Below are 25994 nucleotides of genomic sequence, written 5' to 3' on the forward strand. Positions count from 1 at the left end.
ACACCTGGTCACACGCAAACACCTGGTCACACACGCACACACCTGGCCACACACACACCTGGTCACACACACACCTGGTCACACGCAATAACTGATGAATGCAACACACGAATCCAAATTGTAAATAAGTTTTCATTCCTGAGAAAAGTCGTCCACTGTGATCATTTACAGAAATAACCTGTCTGTCAAGACTGAGGCTGTGATGTCACAGAGTGGGCGGGTACCTGGACTTCCTGGATCCGGAGCGCGAGCGTGACAGGGAGTTGGAGGAGGACCGGGACCTGGAGCTGGACCCGGAGTAACTGCTGCCGCTTCCACTGACGCTCCCGCTCACGGTTCTCCTGGAGGACACGGAGACGACACGGAGGTCATCAACACGAAGCGCCGTACGTCATACGTACGTCACGGATATACGTCGCGGATATACGTCACAGATATACGTACGTCACGGATATACGTACGTCACGGATATACGTCACAGATATACGTACGTCACGGATATACGTACGTCACGGATATACGTCACAGATATACGTACGTCACGGATATACGTACGTCACGGATATACGTCACAGATATACGTACGTCACAGATATACGTACGTCACGGATATACGTCGCGGATATACGTCACAGATATACGTACATCACGGATATACGTCGCGGATATACGTACGTCACGGATATACGTACGTCACGGATATACGTCACAGATATACGTACGTCACGGATATACGTCACAGATATACGTACGTCACGGATATACGTACGTCACGGATATACGTACATCACGGATATACGTACGTCACGGATATACGTCGCGGATATACGTCACGGATATACGTACGTCACGGATATACATACGTCGCGGATATACGTATGTCACGGATATACATCGCAGATATAAGTACGTCACGGATATACATACGTCAGATATATATCACAAATATACGTACGTCATGGCTATACGTACGTCAGATATACGTCACGGATATGTGCACGCCAGATATATGTCACGGATATACGTACGTCAGACATATGTCATGGATATACGTACGTCAGATATACGTCACAAATATACGTACGTCACGGATATACGTACGTCAGATATACGTCACGGAGATACGTACGTCAGATATACGTCACGGATATACGTACGTCAGATATATGTCATGGATATACGTATGTCAGATATACGTCACAAATATACGTACGTCATGGCTATACGTACGTCAGATATACATCACGGATATACGTATGTCAGCTATACGTCACAAATATACGTACGTCAGATATATGTCACGGATATACGTATGTCAGATATACGTCACAAATATACGTACGTCACAGATATACGTCGCGGATATACGTCACAGATATACGTACATCATGGATATACGTCGCGGATATACGTACGTCACGGATATACGTCACAGATATACGTACGTCACGGATATACGTCGCGGATATACGTCACAGATATACGTACGTCACGGATATACGTCGCGGATATACGTCACAGATATACGTACGTCACGGATATACGTACGTCACGGATATACGTCGCGGATATACGTCACGGATATACGTCGCGGATATACGTCACAGATATACGTACGTCACGGATATACGTACGTCACGGATATACGTCGCGGATATACGTACGTCGCGGATATACGTCGCGGATATACGTCACAGATATACGTACGTCACGGATATACGTCGCGGATATACGTCACGGATATACGTACGTCACGGATATGTCGCAGATATACGTACGTCGTGGATATACGTCGCGGATATACGTACGTCACGGATATACATCGCAGATATAAGTACGTCACGGATATACATACGTCAGATATATATCACAAATATACGTACGTAACATATGTGCACGCCAGATTTACGTCACGGATATACGTACGTCAGATATGTCACAAATATACGTACGTCAGATATATGTCACTGATATATGTACGTCAGACATATGTCACGGATATACGTACGTCAGATATACGTCACAAATATACGTACGTCACGGATATACGTCACGGATATACGTACGTCAGATATATGTCACGGATATACGTACGTCAGATATACGTCACAAATATACGTACGTCATGGCTATATGTACGTCAGATATATGTCACGGATATACGTATGTCAGATATACGTCACAAATATATGTACGTCATGGCTATATGTACGTCAGATATATGTCACGGATATACGTACGTCAGATATACGTCACGGATATACGTACGTCAGATATACGGCACGGATATACGTACGTCAGATATACGTCACAAATATACGTACGTCATGGCTATACGTACGTCAGATATACGTCACGGATATACGTATGTCAGATATACGTCACAAATATACGTACGTCACAGATATACGTACGTCAGATATATGTCACGGATATACGTACGTCAGATATACGTCACAAATATACGTACGTCACGGATATACGTACGTCAGATATACGTCACGGATATACGTACGTCAGATGTATGTCACAGATATACGTACGTCAGATATATGTCACGGATATACGTACGTCCGATATATGTCACGGATATACGTCACAGATATACGTACGTCAGATATATGTCACGGATATATGTACGTCAGATGTATGTCACAGATATACGTACGTCAGATATATGTCACGGATATACGTACGTCCGATATATGTCACGGATATACGTCACAGATATACGCACGTCAGATATATGTCACGGATATACGTACGTCAGATATATGTCACGGATATACATACGTCAGATATATGTCACGGATATACATACGTCAGATATATGTCACGGATATACGTACGTCAGATATATGTCACGGATATACGTACGTCATATATGTCAAATATACGTATGTCACGGATATACGTATGTCAGATATATGTCACGGACATACGTATGTCATGGATATACGTATGTCAGATATATGTCACAAATATACTTACGTCACGGATATACATATGTCAGATATATGTCACGGATATACGTACGTCATATATGTCACAAATATACGTACATCACGGATATACGTATGTCAGATATATGTCACGGACATCCGTACGTCACGGATATACGTATGTCACGGATATACGTACGTCACGGATATACGTATGTCAGATATATGTCACGGATATACGTACGTCACGGATATACGTACGTCAGATATACATACGCCACAGATATACGTATGTCAGATATACATACGTCTCAGATATACAGTGGTGTGAAAGTGTTTGCCGCCTTCCTGATTTCCAATTTTTTTGCATGTTTGTCACACTTAAATGTTTCAGATCATCAAACAAATTTAAATATTAGTCAAAGATAACACAAGTAAACACAAAAATGCAGTTTTTAAATGAAGGTTTTTATTATTAAGGGAGAAAAACAATCCAAACCCACATGGCCCTGTGTGAAAAAGTGTTTGCCCCCTCCTGTTAAAACATAACTTAACTGTGGTTTATCACACCTGAGTTCAATTTCTCTAGCCACACCCAGACCTGATTACTGACACACCTGTTCTCAATCAAGAAATCACTTAAATAGGACCTGCCTGACAAAGTGGAGTAGACCAAAAGATCCTCAGAAGATAGACATCATGCTGAGATCCAAAGAAATTCAGAAACAAATGAGAAAGAAAGTAATTGAGATCTATCAGTCTGGAAAAGGTTCTCAAGCCATTTCTAAAGCTTTGGGACTCCAGAGAACCACAGTGAGAACCATTATCCACAAATGGAGAAAACATGGAACAGTGGTGAACCTTCCCAGGAGCGGCCGGCCGACCAAAATTACCCCACGAGAGCAACGTATATCTCATCCGAGAGGTCACAAAAGACCCCACGACAACATCCAAAGAACTGCAGGCCTCACTTGCCTCAGTTCAGGTCAGTGTTCATGACTCCACCAGAAGAAAGAGACTCGACAGAAATGGCTGCATGGCAGAGTTCCAAGACCAAAACCACCGCTGAGCAAAAACAACATTAAGACTCGTCTCATTTTTGCCAGAAAACATCTTGATGATCCCTGAGACTTTTGGGAAAATACTCTGTGGACTGACGAGACCAAAGTTGAACTTTTTGGAAGGTGTGTGTCCCGTTGCATCTGGTGTAAAAGTAACACCGCATTTCAGAAGAAGAACCTCATACCAACAGTAAAATATGGTGGTGGTAGTGTGATGGTCTGGGGCTGTTTTACTGCTTCAGGACCTGGAAGACTTGCTGTGATAAATGGAACCATGAATTCTACCGTCTACCAAAAGATCCTGAAGGAGAATGTCCGGCCATCTGTTCGTGACCTCAAGCTGAAGCCAACTTGGGTTCTGCAGCAGGACAATGATCCAAAACACACCAGCAAGTCCACCTCTGAATGGCTGAAGAAAAACAAAATGAAGACTTTGGAGTGGCCTCGTCAAAGTCCTGACCTGAATCCTATTGAGATGCTGTGGCATGACCTTAAAAAGGAGGTTGGTGCTGGAAAACCCTCCAATGTGGCTGAATTACAACAACTCTGTAAAGATGAGTCGGCCAACATTCCTCCACAGCTGGAAAAGACTCATTGGAAGTTATCGTAAACGTTTGATTGCAGTTGTTGCTGCTGAGGGTGGTCCAACCAGTTATTAGGTTTAGGAGGCAAACACTTTTTCACACAGGGCCATGTGGGTTTGGATTGTTTTTCTCCCTTAATAATAAAAACCTTCATTTAAAAACTGCATTTTGTGTTTACTTGTGTTGTCTTTGACTAATATTTAAATTTGTTTGATGATCTGAAACATTTAAGTGTGACAAACATGCAAAAAAATAAGAAATCAGGAAGGAGGCAAACACTTTTTCACACCACTGTACGTACATCAGATCTACGTCACAGATATACGTACGTCAGATATACGTACGTCACGGATATACGTACGTCACGGATATACGTACGTCAGATATACGTACGTCACGGATATACGTACGTCAGAGATATAGGTACGTCACAGATATACGTACGTCACGGATATACGTACGTCAGAGATATAGGTACGTCACGGATATACGTACGTCACGGATATACGTACGTCACAGATATACGTACGTCAGAGATATACGTACGTCACGGATATACATACGTCACGGATATACGTACGTCAGAGATATACGTACGTCACGGATATACATACGTCACGGATATACGTACGTCAGATATATGTACGTCACAGATATACATACGTCACGGATATACGTACGTCAGAGATATACGTACGTCACGGATATACGTACGTCAGATATATGTACGTCACAGATATACGTACGTCACGGATATACGTACGTCAGATATATGTACGTCACAGATATACGTACGTCAGAGATATAGGTACGTTACGGATATACGTACGTCACGGATATACGTACGTCACGGATATACGTACGTCAGAGATATACGTACGTCACGGATATACGTACGTCAGAGATATAGGTACGTTACGGATATACGTACGTCAGATATATGTACGTCACAGATATACGTACGTCAGAGATATAGGTACGTTACGGATATACGTACGTCACGGATATACGTACGTCACGGATATACGTACGTCAGAGATATACGTACGTCACGGATATACGTACGTCAGAGATATAGGTACGTTACGGATATACGTACGTCAGATATATGTACGTCACAGATATACGTACGTCAGAGATATAGGTACGTTACGGATATACGTACGTCAGATATATGTACGTCACAGATATACGTACGTCAGAGATATAGGTACGTTACGGATATACGTACGTCACGGATATACGTACGTCACGGATATACGTACGTCAGAGATATACGTACGTCACGGATATACGTACGTCAGAGATATAGGTACGTTACGGATATACGTACGTCACGGATATACGTACGTCAGAGATATACGTACGTCACGGATATACGTACGTCAGAGATATAGGTACGTCACGGATATACGTACGTCACAGATATACGTACGTCAGAGATATAGGTACGTCACGGATATACGTACGTCACGGATATACGTACGTCACGGATATGCGTACGTCACAGATATACGTACGTCAGAGATATACGTACGTCACGGATATACGTACGTCAGAGATATAGGTACGTCACGGATATACGTACGTCAGAGATATACGTACGTCACGGATATATGTACGTCATGGATATACGTAAAAATAAAAAATAAACCCTGAGAGGTCATAAATGATAGTAAATCTATAATAAAGGTTATTTCTTCCTCCTGCATTACTGCTGCGTTCAGGAACACATCACCGTGCTGCGTTCAGGAACTCTCTGAACTTTCTGATAACTGCAGAGGCAGTGAAAACAGACGTTGTGCAGCAGATATCAGATGGTATCAGCCCATTGGAGGGAAGTTCATGAACAGAATATTATCAGATGGTATCAGCCCGTCAGAGGGAAATTCATAAACAGAATATTATCAGATGGTATCAGCCCGTCAGAGGGAAATTCATAAACAGAATATTATCAGATGGTATCAGCCCGTCAAAGGGAAGTTCATAAAAGGAATAACAAACAGGGGGAGCCGGTTTTCCTGGATAGTTTCCCCGTGTAACCCATCCTGCCCACACACACACACACACACAGGAACACACTCTCACTGTTCTTCCCTGCCCTTTAACTCTTCCGCTCTGTCTGTCTGTGTATCTCTCTCTCTCACACACACACACACACACACACACACACACACACACACACACACACACACACACAGAGCTGACACAAGGTCACTTCTTCCTCCCACTCCATCGCCCACGTGCGGCCTCTACGGTCTTCCCCCAGAATGCACCTGCAGTATCACTCTGAGCCTTGCAGATATGCAAACAGTCATCTCTGCTTATTGCAGGTGTGTGTGTGTGTGTGTGTGTGTGTGTGTGTGTGTGTGTGTGTGTGTGTGTGTGTGTGACAATGTGACCTGTCAGCACGTCTCCCTGCAGATCAAACTACCCATAAGGCCACGCTGTGTTCACCTGAGACGCCGTGAGGAGTCTTAATGACACTTTTCAATTAAGTCTTACTTAAGCTGTTCATCGTTACAATTTTTCGAATTCACACGATTTTCCCGCAAAAAACATCGTCATCAGAAGCTGTGCTGAAAGTATTAACAACATAAAGTCAGTCTTTATAAAGAAAACTGACTTTATTAACATAAAACAATGCTCCTGTTTTCATCAGCAAATAAAACTCTGTTCACTGGAGGAATCCGGAAGAGGAGAAACAGGAAGTGACGGGGTTTGTGGGAAATGTGTTCTTCACATTAAAATGATGTGATTAAATGTTTGTGATCAAAGGAAATGATTCCATATTACTGGATGTTAAATGAGTTTTCTCCACACGTCCAGTTGTCAGAAACGTCTCTTTGTTTCATCCAGCAGGTCTATGTGTTGAATGAACATGAATTAAACAGCATCTAAAGCTCTTATTTTGACAGCTGATGTCGTCCTTGTTTCTATATTCCAGTCACAGACGGTCTGTTCTGGAAACATACGCAGCTTTTAGGACCTTTTAGGAACTTTTATCCCTGTGGTTCTCCAAGTTCAATAACTAAATAAAAAAAATATAACAAAAATATTTCTGTGACGTGCAGCAGGATTATTATCACAGGAAGTGATTACATATTTATTATTTTATCAAGTTGTGCTTAAAAAAATAAAAAATAATTTCTCGACTTGTTTGTAATTCCCATATTTTTATGCAAAAATCTCACTTAAAACTCCAAAAATTATATCACAATTTTGGAGAAAATTCTCCGCAAAGTCAAACATTTTTGATCAAAACAATCACAAAAAAGTCGTGGAGGACGATAAAACGTCTCCGCGGTGACGAGTCTGATCCCAGGATTCCTGTCAGAAAAACAACTTCTTTATCTCACCTGCGGGGCGGCTGCTGCTGCCGCTCCTTCCTCCTGCCCTCCCTCGGGTTGGGAGGTTTCCCGGGTTCTCGTGGAGGGAGGGGTCTCCCCGCTCCGCCGGCGCCGCCCCCCGGCCCGCCACCTGCCCCTCCGGTCTCCCGGGGGTTGGTGGGGGGCTTCCCTCCCTCCAACGTGGGTTTGGGGGGCCGGCCCGGCGGTCCACCGGGGGGAGGACTGGGAGCCTTCTTCATGGGGGGCTTCTCCCTGCGTGGGGGGGGCATGGCACCCGACTTCAGCGGCATGCTGAGGGAGGGAAAACACCTTTTTATAGTATGTTGACAGCGATGGACGGCGTGTTTCAGCTGATGGTCAGTAAATAATAAACAGTCTGTATGTATTATGGTGTGTCTGAAGGAGGAACATGGAGACCCTGCAGGTTTACCCTTTAACTAACACTGGATGAGGCTCCGCCTTGTTCTTGGGGTTCCTCGGAGCAGCTGGAGACGGAGACGTGGAGAACGACCGAGACCTGGTGGACGACAGAGACAGTTCATGTACCGTTACACACACACACACACACACACACACACACACACACAGAGCTGACACAAGGTCACTTCTTCCTCCCACTCCGTCGCCCACGTGCGGCCTCTACGGTCTTCCCCCAGAATGCACGGCACTGATGTGTTGCTAAGCAACAGCAGTCCTGGAAGCAACTGTAGGACCAGATGTAAACTTGGAACATTTCTCTCCTGTTGAGCTCTCTGAGTTAACTAGAATTATTTCTTCATCTGGATCCTCTAGCTGTCTGTTAGATCTCATCCCAACTAAACTTTTTAAGGAAGTCTTCCCTTTAATTAATACTTCCATATTAGATCAGATCAACCTATCTATTGTAACCGGCTATGTACCGCAGGCTTTTAAAGTGGCTGTAATTAAACCTTTACTTAAAAAACTGACTCTTGATCAACTGTTTTAGGAAACTACAGATCAATTTACAACTTGACGTTTATTTCTAAAATCCTTGAAAAAGTTGTTGCAAATCAACTTTGTGATCATTTACAAAGGAACGATCTGTTTGAAGATGTTCAGTCTTTAGAGTTCATTGTAGCACAGAAACAGCTCTGGTGAAAGTTACTAACGACCTTTTATTAGCCTCAGATAATGGACTCGTCTCTGTACTTGTTCTTCTGGACCTCAGTGCTGCTTTTGATACGATTGATCATACAATCTTATTACAGAGATTAGAAGACGTTACGAGGATTAAAGGAACTGCTTTAGACTGGTTCAAATCCTACTTATCAGATAGATTCCAGTTTGTCCATGTCAACAATGAGTCTTCCAGACAAACAAGAGTTAGTTATGGAGTTCCACAAGGCTCAGTGTTAGGCCCAATACTTTTTACTTTCTACATGCTTCCATTAGGAGATGTCATCAGGAAGCACTGCATCAACTTCCATTGTTATGCAGATGACACTCAGCTATATCTTTCTATAAAACCAGATGAAACTAATCAGTTAGTAAAACTTGAAGCCTGTCTAAAAGACATAAAGGCCTGGATGACCAAAAACTTCCTGCTTCTAAATTCAGACAAAACAGAAGTTCTTGTACTTGGTCCTAAACACCTCAGAAACTCTTTCTGTGATCACTTAGTTACTCTAGATGATGTTGTCTTGGCCTCCAGCAAAACTGTGAGGAACCTTGGAGTCATCTTTGATGAGGATTTGTCCTTTAGACACCACATAAGGCAAATCTCCAGAACTGCCTTCTTTCATCTACGTAATATTAATAAAATCAGGAAAATCCTTCCTCAGCATGACGCAGAAAAACTCATTCATGCGTTTGTTACTTCTAGACTAGATTATTGTAATTCCTTGTTGTTAGGATGTCCAAATTACTCATTAAAAACCTGCAGCTGATCCAAAATGCTGCAGCAAGAGCACTGACAGGATTTATCAAGAGAGATCATATTTCTCCAGTTTTATCTTCTCTTCACTGGCTTCCTGTGAAATCAAGAATATAATTTAAAATTCTCTTGATGACTTACAAAGCTCTACATGACCAGGCTCCATCATATCTTAGAGATCTTATAGAACCATATAATCCTAGCAGAGCACTTCTCTCTCAGTACGCTGGTCTACTTGTGGTTCCTAGAGTTTCCAGAAGTAGAATGGGAGGCGGAGCTTCAGTTTTCAGGCTCCTCCCCTGTGGAACCAGCTCCCAGTTTGTGTTGGAGGGGCAGAAACCCTCTCTAGCTTTAAGATTAGACTCAAAACGTTCCTTCTTGATGAAGCCTATAGTTAGGGCTGGCTCAGGTAGACCTGAACCAACCCTTAGTTATGCTGTTATAGGCCGAGGCTGCTGGAGGACCTCGTTACATGCTGAGCTTCTTTTCTTTCCTCCTACTCTTTAACTGACTCATACCTCACCATCTTTTTCTCTCCCATAGTTTCTTATTATTATCTGTTGTCTCCATTCAGTTCCTTCGCTCGTCTAGTTTCTGTTCTTTCTTTTCCAGATGTCCCGTCATGGAGCTGCATGTCTCTGCTCTGCGCTTGTCGTCTCCACCAACGGTTCTTCTCTTCTATCTCTATGCTGTCCTTTTCTCTCTCTGCTCTCCTCTCACCCCAACCGGTCGAGGCAGATGCTCCTCCCACCTCTGATCCTGGTTCTGTTAACAGATGCTCCTCCCACCTCTGATCCTGGTTCTGTTAACAGATGCTCCTCCCACCTCTGATCCTGGTTCTGTTAACAGATGCTCCGCCCACCTCTGAGTCTGGTTCTGTTAACAGATGCTCCGCCCACCGCTGAGCCTGGTTCTGTTAACAGATGCTCCGCCCACCTCTGAGCCTGGTTCTGTTAACAGATGCTCCGCCCACCTCTGATCCTGGTTCTGTTAACAGATGCTCCGCCCACCGCTGAGCCTGGTTCTGTTAACAGATGCTCCGCCCACCTCTGAGCCTGGTTCTGTTAACAGAAGCTTCGCCCACCTCTGATCCTGGTTCTGTTAACAGAAGCTCCGCCCACCTCTGATCCTGGTTCTGTTAACAGATGCTCCGCCCACCTCTGATCCTGGTTCTGTCGGAGGTTTCTTCCTGTTAAAAGGAGTTTTTCTTCCCTGTTGGAGGTTTTTCTCCCTTAAAGAGGAGTTTTTTCCCTCCTAACTTATGTGGGAATTGTTGAATTGTTGGTTTCTCTGTATAATATTGTAAAGTCTTGCTGTAAAGACTTTAATGTGTTAAGTACCATGAAATAACCTGTGTTGTGATTTGGCGCTATAGAAATAAAGTTGAATTGGAATGCACCTGCAGTATCACTCTGAGCCTCGCAGATATGCAAACAGCCATCTCTGCTTATTGCAGGTGTGTATGTGTGTGACAATGTGACCTGTCAGCATGTCTCCCTGCAGATCAAACTACCCATAAGGCCACGCTGTCACCTGAGACGCCGTGAGGAGTCCTAATGACACTTTTCAATTAAGTCTTACTTAAGCTGTTCATCGTTACAATTTTTCGAATTCACACGATTTTCCCGCAAAAAAACATCGTCATCAGAAGCTGTGCTGAAAGTATTAACAACATAAAGTCAGTCTTTATAAAGAAAACTGACTCTCTCTCTGTGTGTACCTGGACCGGCTGCCGCTGAAGGAGCTGCGCTGGGACGAGTGGCTGGAGTACGAGCTGAAGGAGGAGGAGCGGCTACGGGAGCGAGATGACCCGGAGCCGGTGTAGGATGAAGATCGAGACGAAGACCTGCGGCGCACACGGAGGACACGGGGTTAAAGATTTAAACATGACACAACAAAGACGGAGGACACGGGGTTAAAGATTTAAATACGACAGCCTCCTGCTGTGATGAAAGGTTTCCTGGCGTTGTGGAGAGGACATCCTACCTGGAGGAGTTGGACAGGGAGACGGAGGAGCCCGAGGGACGATGTCTCCGGCGGCCTCGCGGCGGGGAGCCCAGGCCGGGACGTCTCCTTGGGGATTTGGACCGGCGCCACGGGTCCTTCCACTCGTCCGGTCGCCTCATGACTGGAAGAACCTCCTTCTTGGAGGGAGGCTCCATCGGCCTGCTGAGAGCATTTTAAAGGTGATCAATAAAATAATCTTTAATCATTTATTGACCAGATGAAGCAGCTAGTTTTAAGATCTGATCAACTGTCGACTTGAAGGAGCAAAATATTTTACAACCTCCTGGAAAATCTGTCTTTTATCAAAAACTGATAAATCTTTGAATTTACATTTCATTTATCTGACGCTTTTATCCAAAGCTACTTACAATAAGTGCATTTCAACCATGAGGGTACAAAACCAGAACAACAGGAATCAAGAAAATACAATTTCTTCAAGAAAGCCAAACTACAAAGTTTTATCAGTAAGTGTCATGAATGTCAATCAAACAGACACGCCCCCAAAAACAGGTCTTCTTGAATCTTCTTTTCTAATGAATGAGGGATTATTTTCAGATGGACCTCCAGAAAACTAATAAGAAGGAGTGACTTTAGCTAACAACACTGAGATAACTGATGGACACATTTTATTCACTTTGGATTTGATGAGAGAAGTTGAATGGGAGTCTATGGAGCCGGAGGCTTTTTGGAGCCGACCTCTAGTGGCACTCGCTGGTATTGCAGCTTAAGACACTTCTGAGATCTGTGGTTTAAAGGCACCTGACTAAAGATGAGCAACACCAGCGAACCAAGACTTAATATCTGCATCATGACAGTTGATAATAAAGTGCATTAATTTGCATTTTCTTTTGCAAAAGTTGTGCTGCATTTGGATGGAAACCAGAAGACAAAGTCATGATGCAGAAAACTGGTTTAACTTTAATTGAAATACAGACAATGAAAACAACTCCAGCTGCTGTTTTGTTTTATTATCAATTAATCAGCCAATTTTTTTGTTCTGTCAGAAAACATTGGAAAAATACCCACTGATGACTTTAAATTAATCAGAATAAGTTAAGTTTTAGCTAAAAGAAACTTAAATTTCCATCAAATGATTCACAGACTCTTTGAACTGATTATAAGGACTAAACTGCAGACATGTCCGGGAGCTGAATGGATAATTATGCACAGCTACAACATTTAGAGGGATTTTCCCCCGTTGACAGATTAATATCTATTTTAATGAAAATGACATCAACATTCAAGTGTGTAACATAAATATTTGTTGGAGGAAATGAACAGCGAGGAAATATCCCCCCCCTCCAAAATTACATCAAACAAACTGAACGCATGTACACAAACAATGCCCCCCCCCACGTGGAAACTCCACATGATGCAAGAGCCAACAGGTGACCTCATCAGAGCCTGACTCTGCTAAAAATAGAACCACAACACGAGCTATTTTTAGCTCCTAAATGTTTTTTGTTTTTTTTTATCAAATAAATACTTCCTTTTGAGGAAGGGATGAAAAAAGTAAATAAGTTTAATGATTTCATCAGCTTGCCAGGCCGTCTGGAAAGAAACGAGGCGGTCCAGCGGGCGGATGATCAATAATTACACCAACAGCAGCTGAACTTTGAACAAACTCCACGAACAAATGAAGCAACTGACCTGCAGGAAGCTGCACTGAAATATAATATTTCACCATATTCATATTTAAGACTTGTTACTATGGAGACGAAAAAATTACTTCAGGATCAAAAATAAATAAATCAATAAATGCACAAATGTGATTACACAATTACTAAATAAAAAGCAAATATATTTTGGTGATGAAAGTGGACATCATTTCCTAAATTTAAAGGATTTATTTTTACATTTGGATACTTTTGCTTTTATTTACTTATATTATCATATAATTATATTATTATTATATTTCTGTGTCTGAATATTGAAAACAAAGTAGGTCTGAACAAAGTTAGGAAAGCTAGCTTCTGCCACGTGTACATTTGCTCGGAATCGTTTGCTTTTGTCTGCTTCATGAACATCTGTGATGTCACCTTGGACCTGAAACAGGAGCAGAGAAACATCAGAATTTGGGGAACAAAATCTTTAACATTCCTGCTGCTCCGTGTGCATCACTGTACTGAACGCACCTCGTATATAAATAAATAAATAAATGAAGAATTATGGTTTCATTTGTTTTTATATATCCATCCTGAAGTCATTTTTCATCCTGCATATTAAAGACGAACACTGCAACGATGTAAATAAACAATTAAAAAATGATGAATGAGAAGAGCGCTTCCTCCGAGGAGGATTTCCAGCGTGCGTCTCTGGCAGGTGAAGTTTCAAAAGAGCTTTACGTCACTCGTCAGTCAACATAAAAGCATGATGTGGGTGTTGGCTTCCATTTGTTGATATTGCAGTTGTCGGAAGAATGTCATTATTACTGATGCAAAAACCACTGCAAACTTCCACAATTTCAAAACAAGACGACAAAACAATGGAAGTGAGCGACACCGCTGGAATTCGGCGACGAGCCGCGACACCTCGGTAAGATTTGCCAATTCTGAATCACAATGTAGGAAAGTTACTGAGGTCAGAAAAACGTTTCTACAGACGAGCTGAAAGAAGGCCAACCACATATTCTCTTAGACTTCACGCAACACAACAGGAGACCCTTCAGCAGGAAGTGGAATCAATTAATAAAAAGTTTTATTTTGTGGCAGTGAAAAGAAAAGAATAAATATAAAGCCACAGTTGAGTTTAATTTGCACTTTAGGGAACCTGTTTTGTTGTTTTTACGTCGGCTCTAAATTCTTATAGTTATATATGTATATATATATATATATATATATATATATAGTTGTAAAATAAAAGGAGAACTTCACTGTAATAAAATTAACTGATGAGAACATGTAAACAATGACTTTATGGATTTGTAAACACTGCAACATTAGATTTAATATCTGTATTAGTACATCATCAATGAGAGGCACTGATTTATAATAATTCTGCAGTTTTATGAGTTCCGCATCAATTGGAAGAAGTTATTTGACCTTAAGGTATTAAATTTGCTGGTTTGGCCAAAAGCAGTCATTTCTGTTTGTTTAATCCATGAACTGCATCTCCATTGATTTTTATTCGTAATTTACTCCATATTATTAGCATTCCTGCAGTTATTCTCTCTGCTGTCTCCTGTACAGTTTGCTTGTCTGTCAGAGCTTCAGTTGACAACCCATCAAGGCTGTCTGCACAGGGAGCTTCCATATTAGTTATAACTCTATTAGAGTGCTTTTTTGTACAATTTTACAGAATCAGTTCTCTGATATTCTGTTTCATATCCAAGACAAATTGGTCGTATAACTGAAATATCCCGAACAGAATCAATATCAAAGATCAAGTACCAATAAGAGAAGAACTCCAGCTTTAGTTGTGATGGCAGTCTGCATCACACAAATAATTACAAGGCGTGTCAAACAAAACAACACCTCATAATTACATAATGAGTGTTATTGGTGGCGTCTGGTTGATCCAGAGAAACCAACTGAAAGGTCACTTACTTCGGCGGCATGTTGAGCGGCGAGCGCGGCTTCAGTTTGTCCTCGTCCTTCTTCTCCCGGGGGTCTCGAGGAGGACGCATCCTCGGCCTCTCCTTCTCGTCGCGCTTCATCCGGTCCCTCTCCCACTCCTCCTTCCGCCGCATCCTCTCCTTCTCCCGCTCCCGCTCCCTCTCCCGCTCCCTCTCCCGCTGGCGCCGCTCCCTCTCGCGGTGGTCCCTCTCCCGCTCGCGGTCGCGGTGCCGCTCCCGAGGGTCGCGCTCGCGTTCGCGCTCCTGTCGAGACGAACATGTTCTGATGAGACTGTGGACAAGGCGTCTGTCCGCTCCTCTCGTGTCTGCTCAGCCTGTCTGTGGAGGAACGACCCTTTAATGAGCGATACTCACGCCGTAGTAAGGAAGAGGAGCTTCGGTGTACTGCACTCGGAAGTTTTCGTACTGGCCGCCGCGCCACAGGGCCTCCATTTCATAGTCGTAGTACGGGTCGGCGTACGGGTCACTGCACAGGGAAACACATTCGATTATAAAGGCTTCTTAGATGTTCAATAATTAATTTTTCTATTTGTTCTGTTGGTTTTTTTACAAACTGATAAAAGACATTTTAATAGGATGATACAGAATTATGTACATTTGCTTAAAAATAAATTTCTGCAAATCATTTTAGGCTTTCTCATTTTTTCCCGTTATTACATCAGAGCTTGACTTCTGCTCACAGGTCTAATATGTTAACATGTGTTTGTTAAAATGGACAAAACATGCTCATTTACAGTTTTCTTTAATTAGTATCCCAACAAACTATTACTCTTCATCATAGTTCTTCTGCTTATTATTCTGTACGCATAATGTTTTAAACTAGTCTCGCCGCTTTAAGACAATTCTTGAAAAAAAAATAGATCCAAACGTGCGTTTTGATCAGGAATAGTGTGCTATGAGTGTGTTTTCATTCCACTCACCCATATACAGGATCTCTGAACTCCATTTCACTGAAAGAGAACACAGATGAGAAATGAATCGTGTCACTTTTGTGTATTTACTTCACTCAGGGCACTCAGAGGGAACTTGTGTTTTAAGTGTAGAAGGAGCTGAATTCTTTAACAACCCTCTGAGGGAGTGTAGTATGGGACCAAAGAAACTCGTAATCAGAGCAGCCTGCAGGCCCTGATCTTCTTTGTTTTGGCCCAACACATTTGACAAGCTCATGTTTGTTCTCCTTATTCTTAAGTGCTGTAAAATCCAAACCGTGATGACAACGTCTACGGGCTGTCGCTTTTCAATCAAAATTCGAACATTCGAACTGTAATGACCCGTTCGAATTCTAAATGTTCGGTCTATAAGTGCAGCAGACTGTTTGTAGTAGCTTGCCTTGTCATCCAGCAGAGGGCGTAACACATCACCATCAGATAGACCTATTGTAGCCCCTATTTGACTCCATATGATCATTAGTTGTTAATCCGCCACCTCGGACCAGCGGAGAGACTTTGACTGAAAAGGGACGTATAAACGTGTTATTTTGATGCGTTAATGCAACTGTTAAAAATCCATCTGCTGGAAGAACATTGTGTTAAAGTAAAAAAAAAAATCTAAATGATGAAATTAATGTCTGTGGAACACACATTCGAACAAATGGCGTGTCAATCGATATTCATTCGAATGACTTGTTTTAGAAAAAGTGAATCGTACTCTCGGATGATGCGGTAGCTGCGTTCTCTGAAGAAGTCGTTCTCTTTGTCGAATTCTCTCTCGTCCTCTCCGATCGTCACGTTGAAGCGTTTCTCCTCAAAGTCCGGCTCCTGCTCCTTCCGGATGGTGGCCTTCTTCAGGACCTACGGGACGCACAATTAAACATTCACACAACAGACTGCTGTAGGTTCTCTTCAGGCTTCTCCAAATAACACAGAAATCTACAAGTTTTTAAAAGACGTGACGACATGAGGGACATGTTCACTGCAGAGCTAATAATGTGTTCCTAATAAAAGCACTGGAACAAGATGCGTTCTTCGAGTTCCACGTAGCATGCTAGCAGGGTTAGCCAGAAGTGACCGTATTTGGATGAACTGAAACAAAATCAAACAGACACGCCCCCAAAAACAGGTCTTCTTGAATCTTCTTTTCTAATGAATGAGGGATTATTTTCAGATGGACCTCCAGAAAACTAATAAGAAGGAGTGACTTTAGCTAACAACACCGAGATAACTGATGGACACATTTTATTCACTTTGGATTTGATGAGAGAAGTTGAATGGGAGTCTATGGAGCTGGAGGCTTTTTGGAGCCGACCTCTAGTGGCACTCGCTGGTATTGCAGCGGAAGACACTTCTGCATTATCAGGTTACAGCTATCGGTGGGCGGGACGTAGTATCGTCAGGTTTCCAATCAGATCGGTCAGATCCACCGCTGGCTCCTCCCCCAGCTCGTCCAAATATGGTCACTTCCTGCTCCAAACCGCTCCGAACTAGCAAGATGGTGACGGACAGAATCTGAACTGGAGGCTTCATAACGTCCACCAACGATGACATCACTGCTAGTTGCTGATTGGTTAAACCTCTATCTAATAATCACAGGTGTATTTTGCCCACCTCATTTCTATTAATGGTTGCAGACTTATGAACACATCCCTGATTAATGCACTTCAACAGCAACACAAAACAGAAGCTCTAGAAACAACATTATGACGTTAGTCTTCATGACGGGAGGATTTATTGCTCTTTAATTAGACTGGATTAGTTTTAGTCAGGTGTACCTAATAAACTGGCAGCTATTTTATGGTTGGAGCTGCTGCTGTTATTTATAAGAGTGACACTTTCCACGTGGCTGACAGGAAACCTGGCGGCCTGATAAAGCTGCTAATCCTGTAATTTACCAGCTCTTGAGTTTGTCACTAAACAAACAGGTGGCGGTCGGTTTACACTCTCACACAGCAGATATTACAGGAAGTGTTTACCTCTTTGGCGTGCCTCAGCCCTCTCTCCCAGGCGCTCTCCACGGGAGGCTCTGCTGGAGGAGGAGGTGGGGGGAGCTCCTCCACGGCCGGACCGGCCTGGAGCGGTGAAAGATTCATGTTTAATATCCACACGCATCATCACAGAGAGCTGCTATAGTAATACTGTGACAGCAGTAGCACTATTTCTTCTTCGTGTTTAAAAAGCAGTGCAGAAACACGGAGCGGCGTACCCAGGGGTTGTTGGGTATGAGCGGGTGAGGTCCTCCAGGTGGCGCTCCGTTCGGTGAGAAGGGGTCCGGCTTGCTGATGAGGGAGTAGTTGCCCTTGTCATTGACTCCGGGGTGGATGAACCTGCAGTTCATTCCCCACGTACAGTTTCCTGCAGGAGACATGAAGCAGCAGTTTAAAACCATCAGCAGGCAGCAGATCGAATGGACTTTGTATGATTAAATGAGAACATGTTTTCCTATTCTGCTTAATTCAATAGAAATGAAAGAATTAGAGACAACATGAGTCCAACGACACCTCGTAAAGTTCACATACATGTTTATCGTGCACTTGGTGTAAAATAAAAAGGTGTGTTGAATTTCCTTTCATTCTTTTTTCCTGATGACGTACTTCCGTCCCTCCAGGACTTCAGAGGTTTTTAGTGATTGTTGTGATCGACATTTTTTGATTTTGCGATGGATTTGATAAAAAAAATTGTGATGTAATTTACTGAGTTTTAAGTGAGTTTTTGCAGTAAAATTATGTGAATTAGGAAAAATTGCAAGTCAAGAAAGGAAAATGTAGCTCTACCTGATAAAGGAATTCATATGTAATCACTTCCTTTGATAATAATCATGCTGCACATCACAGAAATATTTTAGTTCTAATCTTTCTTTAAAATTTATTTATTGAACTTAGAGAACCGTGGAGATAAAAGTTCCTAAAAGCTGCGTATGTTTCCAGAACAGACGGTCTGTGACTAATATAGAAACAAGGACTACATCAGCTGTCACAATAAGAGCGTTCTGAGTGCATCATCCTGGTACTTGTACTCAGAATATAAATACACAACTACAGCATCTGGAACACAACATGAGAGATACAGGTGTGCTATAAAAAGATATTTCAGGTGTTGTTGGATGTCACTGAAGGGGAATAAATCAGAGTCAGACCGACGTAACAGAAGAACAAACATTTTGCCAGAACACATTAAAACGGGACATTAAACTCATAACTGTGTTATTAATAATTGGACTTATGTGACTTTTATGACATGAACAAAAGAAGCTGAGTAGGCTATTATGAATGGTATGTTCAGTCATGACGAATGTGTTGATCTGGGTACGAATCGATGGTTAAAAGAAATGTAAGAGTTTTCCTCAACATAAGACCCAAATCATTGTGGGCAGCATCAAATTAACAAAAACACTTTTCATTGCTTTGCTGTTGTTTGTTTATTACCGGCTCTATTTCCCAAATTTCTGGGCATTTTTTTTATACAGATGCGGTGATAATAATGTTCAGAAATTATATAATTATAATTGAAAAATGTAAAAGTTGCTTGGGGGCAGACCCTCAAAACCCAGAACAAACAGGTGCTCGTAAGTCCTCCGCAAACTTAAGAGAAAAATACTGAATACAGATACGTTGACTTTGATATTGGTTTGTGAGAGATGCCAGTTTAATAAAATACATTTGTCAAAACAAGTACATTTTGGTTGATTATGGTACAAATTGTATTCTTCTTCTATATTTTTTCTCAATCAATAATAAGTGAGTCACCAGTTTCCTGTTATGTCTTATTAAGGGCAGAGATGAAGTAAAACTGAAATCCATATTAAGTTCAACAGCTCCCTCTGCTGGAGATCGACTCACATGATAAAAGCTGAAACAAACAGTCACCATCTGTAACTGCTCTTAAAACCCATATGACTAAAGATCTGGACTGTTATACATTTAAAGAGATCAAATAAAACCCGTCCTGCTGATAGACCGGTGGAGCTGCGATGTTCACCACCTACCTTTGATGAAGAACCTGCAGACGGGACGAGGTCGGATCTTCCTGTCTGAGGGGTCTTTCACTTCGCCCTCCTCCAGGTCGTCATCCTGAACACACACGAGACAAAGACGTGACACATCAGAGCCTCTTCCTGGATCCTACGTACTAATTCTGACAGGAGAGAGTTTATTTATAATCCATGTTTAAAAGATGATATTCTGGAGCAGCTGTTATTCACTACATTTGAAGTAGGAACTGATGAAACAGTGAGACACCGGTTGGTTTCAGTAGATACCAATAGGGTGCGTTTTAAAAATGCTGATACTCTGGTCTGGTTTTCAGCAGTTTGAGGTCCATTTTTTTTCATTGATAACTTAATTGTGGGCTTTTATTGGGCTTTTTTTTTTTTTTTTTACAGTCAAGTATACAAGAAACAGACAAATTAGCACGACTTTCTCACTGAGCTGACATGAAACAGGTGCACAGGAATTAAGTAAATAAATAGTAGTTACTGGACGTAACTTCAGTTCTATGAGTACGTTTGTATGTATTTGTCTTTCAGGGAATGACTACAAGACATAAAGCTATTAAACGAGATCACGCTAAGCAGTCACACAATGCTGGTTAACAACTCGCTTTTTCAATCCAGCTGTGAGCACATTCACATAAAAGGGGAGGAGTCAATCACAAACTAACACTTACTTCCTGCCTCTGGTGTTTTACTGTGTGATTCCCTTTGTGTTTCATTGCTTTTGTATGAAAACTGCTATATATAAAGAGAAATGTTGGAAAACAATCTGGGGCAACGAACTCGGTGGATAAAATCGGAGGTAACAAGTCTCGGTGTGATTGTAGACTCGCATCTAGGTTTCAAGACCACGACAGTTGATTCACGCCTTCATTTCTAGCCGATTGGACTCCTGTAATGTTTCCTGGCCTCCCAAAGAAAACAACAGAGACTTCCGCTCAGCTGTGAACCAGAACCGAGAGGACATCAGTCCACTTCTAGCTGCTCTGCACTGTTTACCTGTAACACACAGGACTGACTTTAAGCTCCTCCCCCTCACATACAAAGCTCTTAATGGGCTCGGCCCGAGTGACATGGCCGACTCTCTGGTCAACGATGTTCCTCAGAGAACATCAACAGATCATCTGCTGCTGGTTTCTTGCAGCTTCTGTCTGTTCTGCTGTGGAACAAACTGCCTGCAGACATCAGGGAAGCTGCTCGGTGCTTTAAAACACGTCTGTGTACTTCGGCCTTAAACTAGCAACTCCTGAAGATCTCTTATTGCTTTATTCAATATTTGAACTCTATTTCTGCTTAATTTGTTTTCTTTGCTGTATTTTTAAATGTTCCTTTATATCTGAATCACTGCATTACATAATTCTTGCAGTGAAGCACTTTGAGCTGCATTTCTTTTAGAAAAGGTGCTCTACAAATGAAGTTTATTATTATTATTATTATTTTATAAATAGAGTTTGAGTGATTGATGGAGTCTTGGCCAACTTGTTCCTAATCGATACAATCAGCTCAGGACGTCTCTGGAACTTCAGTCTGCAGCTCAACGGCTTCGATGGAAATAAATAAAGAAATAATTCCACACTAAAAAGACTTCTGGACATGCAGCGAATTATCGGCGATCCACGCGGTGATTAACGCGTCACTTCGATCACTCACATCGATCTCTCCTTCATCGATCTCTCCGTCGTCTTCGTCCTTCTTCTTGTCTCTGAAGGATTCTCTGCGTGTCCTCTCGGAGCCTTTGGACTCGCCGTCTTTAGGAGACGGCGGGAGGATCCGTTTCTTCTCCTTCTTCTTCGTGCTCTTGTCCTCGCTCTTCTCCTCCTCCTCTTCCTCTCCCTCCACTTTGGTGTCCTCCTCCTCGTCCTCCTCCTCGTGCGCGGGGATGCTGGGCTCCTCAGGCACCTCCTCGTCGTAGTCCAGCTCGTGCTCGTCCAGCTCGCGGGACACCGACGCCGAGTCGTCCTTCATCTCCCTGGCGGCGACGGCTCTCCTCCTCTCCTCGGCTCTCCTCCTCTCCTCGGTTCTCCTCCTCTCCTCGGCTCTCATCCTTTCGTCCTCCTCTTCCTCCTCGGCTTTGCTTTTCTCCTCCTCTTCGTCGTCCACCTCGGCCGCCTCCCTCTCCGCTGAGGCGTCTTTCCTGAAGTCGTCGTATCCTTCCTCCCCGTCCTCTCCATCGGGAGACTGTGGGGTGTCAAGAACTCTATCGTCTTCCTCCTCCTCCTCCTCCTCCCCCTGCGGACCATCTTCATCACCCTCCATCAGCATAATGGTCTCGTCCTCCTGTCCCACCCCTCCCGCGTCTCCTCCAGGCTCCTCGTCCTCCGGGTCAGAGACGAAGTCTGGGACCACCTCGTCCCCTAACTCCTCCTCCCCCTCCTCCTCTTCCACCAGGCCTCCATTCTCTTCCTCGTTGAGTAGCTCACTATCAGAGATGAGCCTGTCCTCCTCTTCGTCAGGAGACTCCAACAGCTCACTGTCAGAAAGACCCTTCTCCTCTTCCTCAGGGGACTGAGGGGACTGGGTCGGGCTTTCAGGAGTATCCATCAGACAATGTTCTGCTGGAAACAGACACCAGTGAGAGTGGAAACAAAACAGGAAACAAGTGGGATGAACTTTGATAGAAATAAGAGTTTCATGTCGTGCCAAACTCCCTTTTTTAACTTATTCTCACAAAACCTACTTTATATCTTTCCAACTGAGAATAACAGTTAAATATAAATTCCTCAGTATTTCTGATGGATTTAAAAACGTTTTTTTCCTCCAAATTCCCTAATTCTCCTTAATAATTAACACGTATATCTGAATATATCTAAAAGCAAATAAGCATCAACAGACTGCAGCCAGAGCTCCACTCATGATCCAGACCATCATAAACAAAGCACACTGGAGCAAAACCTGAGAACAGCTGTTCATTTGGACCTCGAAGAAAAATGCCGAGCTTTCAAACATTGAAACTTTCTTAACTTTATAAAATACAATAAAAGATTCTGCCTAAAAACAGACAAAGGTTGTAAAGTTAAAGCTGAAGAATATCAGGCTTCAACAAAATGACAGATTAACGAAGTGAACTGAACATTTTAAAGAACAGCTGCGGATCACATGTTTTATGGATGAACCCGAAGGAGCTTCTCCACCAGCGGAGCAGCTGTCTCAGGTACAGGAGCCACCTCGACCTCCAGGTGTCTCCTCGGAGGTCCGGAGGTCCGACGCCCGTTCAGCTGCAGCGTGATGCGGCTGGTGACACCAACAAGGCCCGACGCGGAGCGAGCTGGCTAACCGCCGACAAACCGCCTCCACCGGGAACAATACGAACATATAACCCGGTTAACTCAGGTGGAGAAGAGCGGAGCTGCTGCCTCAGCTGTGCCCGGACGCGGCGGCCCAACTCCCCGGTCTTCACGTAACAATGCGCCTCCTCTGATGCTAAGCTAAAGGCGCAGCTAGGCTCTGCTAGCTGCCAACAACCACATATTTTCATTCACCTTTGCCGACCCGGAGCTCTTTAAAGACGGCTCTGCTGCGCTGACAGCTGCCCTCCCCCGCTGATATCGCGTTTCTGAACAGCCTAGAATAAATATTTAACGGTTTAATTTAGCCGCTATGGCGGAGAAAATAAAACACCCCGCACGGCACAGCGAGAGCGGCCATTACCACGACGTCATCAACATTCGACAACGAAGGAGGAGAAGGGAGGAGGGAGCGGGCGGATCTGAGATCAGTTTAGGGGTCACAGTGATGACGCTGTGCTGCAGTATGGGGAGAAAATCTGATCTGAGACCAGTAACATCAACCTAACGAGGGAAAAGAACCCTGACCACTATATTATGTTTTATTAAATTAAATTATATTATATTATATTATATTATATTATATTATATTATATTATATTATGTTATATTATATTATATTATATTATATTATATTATGTTATATTATATTATATTATATTATGTTATATTATATTATATTATGTTTTATTAAATTAAATTATATTAAATTATATTATATTATATTATATTATATTATGTTATATTATATTATATTATATTATTTTTTATTATATTATATTATATTATATTATATTATGTTTTATTAAATTATATTATATTATATTATATTATATTATATTATATTATATTATGTTATATTATATTATATTATATTACATTATTTTATTTTATATTATATTATGTTATATTATATTATATTATATTATATTATTTTATTTTATATTATATTATATTATATTGGTCTAAATTTTGTTTGTTTTAAATAAACAGTTTAAAGGGACTCGGTATTCTATTGTATTATATCATATCATATTGTATCGCATTATTTTGTAACATTTTTATATTATATCGCATCGTATAGTTTAATATTATGTCGCAGACTGGATATAAAGAGCTTCTGGCTCTTAACATCGAGGCCAATGCAGACGTGTCTGCAACTGTAATACCAGCGAGGGCCTCTAGGGGCTGCAGCGCTCGCTCTGCCCCCAGCTTGTCCAAATATGGTCACTTCTGGCTTCAAATTAACAAGATGGCGAAAGCCAAAATACCGAACTTGGTGCTTCAGGACGGTTATTTGCATCATATTGTAACACATTATATTATATTGTATCGTAACATAATTTATTATTATATATTTATGTATCATACCATATTGGGTCATAACATATTTTATCGTATCGCATTAAATTGTATCGTAACATTTCATATTATGTTGTACTGTGTTGTATCATATTCTATTATATTGATTTTTACTATTTCATATTATAACATGTTATAATATATTGCATCATACTGAATGGTATCAGAACATATATTGTATTGTAACATATTCTATCGTATCATATCTTCATCTGTGAATGAAGAAAATCTGAGGCTGTAAATTGTTTAGTCCAGAATTTATTATTCAGCACATTTAATTAATGTTTCTTCTGTTGTTATTCTTACTGTTTCTGATCTGAATGATGTATTGACATCCTTCTTTTTATTATCTGTTATCAATTTATCCATTTACTTTTATCTTGTCTTGATTAAAAGGTCCTGACTTAAAAAAAAAAAAAATCTAAGACACGTCTGTGCATCTACAGCCTTCCTGTTAATTGTATGTTTTAATGTGAAATTTGGAAATTAAAAAAATCAGCAAAACCAAATAAAACTGACTCCTAATATCAAATAAATGATTCATGTATTTTCTGATAAAAGTCAGTTGGTGCTGCTTTTTCCAGCTTCGAGCCACCAGATGGCAGCAGTGACTTTACACTGAACGATCTCCACAGCAGGTAATTAATGGGTGGATGATATAATATCATTTAATAACATGTACATTCAGGAACATGTGGAGAGTCTAAATGTCAGGTTTAAACTGCCTCATGGGCACGAGGTGTTCTCAATCTACTGTGATAATGTATATTTGATCATAATGTATATTTTATCACAGTTATGACAGTGATTGAACATGAAGTTACACATTGAAGTTTAAATGTTTTTTTATGTTGTCTGATTTGTGGATATTCACATGTTTTGTGATGTTTGTGAGACCACAGTTTCCTGGTCTGGATGCAGAAGTGAATGTTACAGAAGGAAAACGATGAGATCAAGTTTTAGGCTCCAGATTTTTTAGCTTGGATTCATCTGATTGTTGAAAAATGACATCT

General features: G+C 41.8%; 1 protein-coding gene across 4 annotated transcripts in view; it reads right to left on the reverse strand.

Moving 5' to 3' along the window:
* Positions 1-23987, reverse strand: part of zc3h18 (zinc finger CCCH-type containing 18) — a 29526-nt gene extending 5539 nt beyond the window's left edge. For 2 of the 4 annotated variants that reach the window (XM_069139988.1, XM_069139986.1), the window contains exons 1-14: positions 23815-23987; positions 21986-22887; positions 20330-20414; positions 18551-18699; positions 18321-18416; positions 17060-17202; positions 16333-16362; positions 15767-15878; positions 15384-15655; positions 11818-12000; positions 11552-11677; positions 8368-8454; positions 7947-8228; positions 225-341 (exon numbers count right to left, since the gene is read on the reverse strand). In XM_069139988.1, coding sequence (XP_068996089.1) covers positions 225-341; positions 7947-8228; positions 8368-8454; positions 11552-11677; positions 11818-12000; positions 15384-15655; positions 15767-15878; positions 16333-16362; positions 17060-17202; positions 18321-18416; positions 18551-18699; positions 20330-20414; positions 21986-22876 — 2573 coding nt within the window. In that variant the 5' untranslated portion in view covers positions 22877-22887; positions 23815-23987. Of the gene's footprint in view, positions 1-224; positions 342-7946; positions 8229-8367; positions 8455-11551; positions 11678-11817; positions 12001-15383; positions 15656-15766; positions 15879-16332; positions 16363-17059; positions 17203-18320; positions 18417-18550; positions 18700-20329; positions 20415-21985; positions 22891-23814 lie in introns of all 4 variants that reach the window. The other 2 variants (XM_069139987.1, XM_069139989.1) reach the window with 2 other exon arrangements.
* Positions 23988-25994: the final 2007 nt, after the last annotated feature.

This window comes from Embiotoca jacksoni, unplaced genomic scaffold, assembly GCF_022577435.1.
Source record: "Embiotoca jacksoni isolate LCO1_2020_lvr unplaced genomic scaffold, fEmbJac1.0.p SCAF_89, whole genome shotgun sequence".
NCBI lineage: Eukaryota > Metazoa > Chordata > Actinopteri > Embiotocidae > Embiotoca > Embiotoca jacksoni.